Source organism: Cynocephalus volans, chromosome 4 (genome assembly GCF_027409185.1).
Source record: "Cynocephalus volans isolate mCynVol1 chromosome 4, mCynVol1.pri, whole genome shotgun sequence".
Taxonomy (NCBI): Eukaryota; Metazoa; Chordata; class Mammalia; order Dermoptera; family Cynocephalidae; genus Cynocephalus; species Cynocephalus volans.
Genome location: NC_084463.1, coordinates 151,430,687 through 151,434,629, shown reverse-complemented (window position 1 = coordinate 151,434,629; position 3,943 = coordinate 151,430,687). Strand labels below are relative to the sequence as shown.

Here is a 3,943-nt window from a genome sequence, read left to right as displayed (position 1 = left end):
TATTTTGCTCCCATATATGACTGAGAACAAGTGGTATTTCTCTTTCAGTGCCTGGATTATTTCACTTAACATAATTTTCTCCAAGCTCATCCATGCTGCTGCAAATGGCAGAATTTCATTCTTTTTTTTAATGGCTGAGTACTATTTCATTGTGGTATTTCACAGCATGTTTACTTTATGCAATTATCCTTGGATGACCATTCAGCATGGTTCTATATCTTGGTTATTGTAAATAGAGCTTTAATAAACATGGGAGTGCAGGTAACCCTTGAACATAATGATTTCTGTTCCTTTGGATATGTACCCAGTAGTGGGATTTCTGGATTGTAAAAGCAAAGGCAACAAGAGAAAAATAAACACATGGGATTATATAAAACTAGAAAACTTCTGCACAGCAAAGGAAACAATCAACAGAGTGAGAACATGAGGAAATATTTGCAAACTATGCATCTGACAGGGGACTAATTTTGAAAATACACAAGGAACTCAAACAACTCAATAGTAAAAAGACAAATACCCTGATTAAAAATTGGGCGAATGAGCTGAATAGACACTTCTCGAAAGAAGACATACAAATGGCCAACAGGTCGATGAAAAAATGCTCACCACCACTAATCATCTGAGAAAGGCAAATCAAAACAAGATCGAGATAAATTTCAAATTGTTGTGAACAAATGTAAAACATTTACTCAATAGCCCATTATTAGAATGTGGAAGAGCCCTTACACATTTATTTTAGAAGTAAAAAGCAGTAATATATCATGTTGTAAACACAAAGCTTATTTATTTTGGCATTTTTGTGTGGGTGGCAAAAATAAACAATTAGCTACACAAAATCAAATGTCTATCGATCATAGAATGGCCAAATACATAGTGATGGATCTAATCTCCCCAGTAGCATTCTAATATTTAAAAATATATATTTAATGTTTATTGACCAAGAAAGATGCTTCATGTCTACTCTCAAGTAAGAAAATGAAGTTGCTGGCAAAACAATATAGTATGATTTTGTTAAAGACCTTCTTACATGGCTGATATTAGAGGATGCTATTCTGTACTATTTTACTTTACTTGTGGATTGTACAAAGGGATAAAAACTATAGAATTTGGGGGAGAAAGATATGCAAGACCAGGGAGTTAAGTCCCTACAGTGTAATATCAAATGTTACTGTAGAAAATAAAATTTATTCATAAATATAAATACGCTTAGGGGAAGAATCTGAAGGTAAAATGATAAACCCATTTGCTATGGTTGGATAATGCAGTTTTGTATTACTGTTATTGTGTTCAATTTCTGTTTCTGATATAGCAAAATACAGTACAGTGGAAAAGGGAAAAAATGAACAAAATAAATGGGTCTGGGATAAAGATCCCTTTGTTCATTTTCTGACTCAATTTCTCATAAATTTTATTTTGAAGAGTGGGTTAGATTGAAACATGTTCAATTGGGAAAGTTCAATTGATTTAAAAAAATGCCTACTTAAAAAAGATGCAAGGAATCTGTATATTTGCTGAGTGAGAGTATATGATGTGAGTGAAGCATTGTGTTAGCAGAGTCCATGTCACTTTGTAAAAAAGCTCTTTAGAGAGACAAACCAGACACTAATGAAAACACAATTAACCCTCGAGGGCATCATTATCTCTAATCTGCATTATCACCACCACAGATTTTTCAAAATATTGATGCCATTCAAGTAGAAGATCAGATAATTCATTTGTAGTTGATACCTCAAATAAAGATAAATCATCCCTTACGGTTCAATCTTATTTATCTATAATACACCGTAAGGTCTATTATTAATTTTCTGGTTAATTGGGCTCCTTTTTATCCATTACATTTTTACCTCTGAAAGTCTATGTTTGACCAAAGATTTTGTATCATTTATTTTATTCATAGGTAATATAAGTCTCAAAATGATCCTGAAAATCTCCTGAAGCTTATAGTATCTAGTTACAATATTTATTTATCTTATTGAGGTGGCAAAGAGTGCAGGTTGTTATAAGAAGTGTTTTATGCAGGAAAAGAGGAAAAGTTTAGCTAGCAAAATATTTCTAACATGTTGATGCTGTAAATGGTCTGAAAGAGTACTAAACAAAGATTAATGGACAACTTGATGCAACTGCATTTTAAGATATTAATTGAGAATTCTGAAATAATTAGGTAACATTCTCTTTAGTGCATCTTTCACTTCTTTGTTTCTTAGGCTGTAGATCAATGGATTCAGCATAGGGATCACCAGGGTGTAAAACACAGAGGCCATTTTATCAATACCAAAATTATGGCTGGATTTGGGTTGCAGGTAAATAAATAATAAGGTCCCATAGAACACAACCACCACTGTCAGATGGGCGCTACAGGTGGAGAAGGCTTTGTACCTTCCCTTGGTTGAGCTCATCCTGAGAATGGTCACAAGAATAAACATGTAGGATACAAGAACAATCAAGAGAGAAGACAGCAAATTACAGCCTGCGAAGATCAAAATGATCAACTCTAATTCACGAGTGTCAGAACAGAGCATAGACATCAGAAGGAGACTGTCACAGTAAAAATAATCGATCATGTTAGAGCCAGAGAAGGACAATTTAAATAACTTAATTGTGAGAAATAGAGACACAAATGTGCTGTAGAGATAGGGAGTAAGTACCAGCCCCCAACGTACTTTCTCTGCCATGAGGACCACATAGAGAAGAGGTTTGCAGATGGCTACATAGCGGTCATAGGCCATTGCTGATAGAATAAAAAGTTCAGTGATGATGAAAATCTCAAAGAATGTTAGCTGGGTGGCACACCAATTGTAGGAAATGGTGTTTTTGTGCACCACAAAGTTAACCATCATTTTGGGGCCAATGACAGTTGAGTAGCCAAGATCAGTAATCGACAAATGTCTAAGGAAAAAGTACATGGGGGTGTGTAGCTTGGAGTCCAAATGGGTCACGATAATCATGCCCAGATTGCCCATCACTGTGACCAAGTATATGACGAGGAAGATTCCAAGGAGGGGTGCCTGCAGCCTAGGGTTATCAGTGATCCCCATGAGAATAAATTCAGTCACCTCGGTCATTGCAGTGTGATTGCAGTTCTCCATCTGGTTCTTCTTGGTGACCTGTGTTAGTTATAAAATTGTTATTTATTATATTTGAAATGCTGTTTTCTAAGATAATTTATTTCATGATGTATGAGAGATAAAGACATTTTCTTTGTCTCAAATTGTAAAGAGAGATTCCTCCCATTAGGCCAAATGCACACATAGCTACTCTTACATTCATTGAAGTTTGGGTAAAGTGTCCTGTAAAAGAGGCAAGTTACTTTGAAATGATTGTTTTGATGTAGCTACTATGACTTACTTATTTTGACACAAAGTTATTTCAAATATGTCAAAAGAGCTACCTCTTTTATTTCATGTTTTTAAAATTGACAGGTAATTTGTGAAACAAGTATCTATACATAACCATAATCCTTACCTGTTGCTGATCATAACACCTAGTTAAAGAAGCAAGACAAGAAAAGATTTTCCAAGCTGTTGGTGGAGTAATTAATCGGACAGTGGTTATAAAAAGTTTGACATGTAAGTATATGTATGTTTAAATACTTCTCACCATAAGTTTAACATGTTTACCCACTACAAAATCAAATGCTCTGTTAATTTTAGAATTATGTTAATAATATTCTAGTCCGCATTTACCACATGTGTTCTTTTTGTCTGTTGAATCATGACTTCTAATGATCTTCCAATCACACATCCCTTTTCTGCACAGAAAGCACCTGGCCATTCTTCTTATTCAAGAATGGAGAATCATTAAAAGAGGTCAGCAGAAAGAAAGATGACGATCAAGAACTCAATGAAACTCATTGTGTGCCTGGATATTTTCTAAGCATATTAACTCATGATCTACACAATAACTCTAGGAAATAGGTTGGAATTAGCATCCTCATATAGGAAAC

At 34.5% G+C, this 3,943-nt stretch overlaps 1 protein-coding gene across 1 annotated transcript; it reads right to left on the bottom strand.

Moving 5' to 3' along the window:
• Positions 1–2,135: 2,135 nt before the first annotated feature.
• On the bottom strand, positions 2,136–3,086 carry LOC134376584 (olfactory receptor 8K1-like). Its single transcript, XM_063095077.1, has one exon. The coding sequence runs from the start codon at positions 3,084–3,086 to the stop codon at positions 2,136–2,138; it is 951 nt and encodes a 316-aa protein (XP_062951147.1).
• Between the last annotated feature and the right edge of the window lie 857 nt (positions 3,087–3,943).

Coding starts and splice junctions, on each gene's coding strand:
- LOC134376584 (XM_063095077.1), bottom strand. CDS start 3,086: ATGGAGAACTGCAATCACACTGCAATGACCGAGGTGACTGAATTTATT.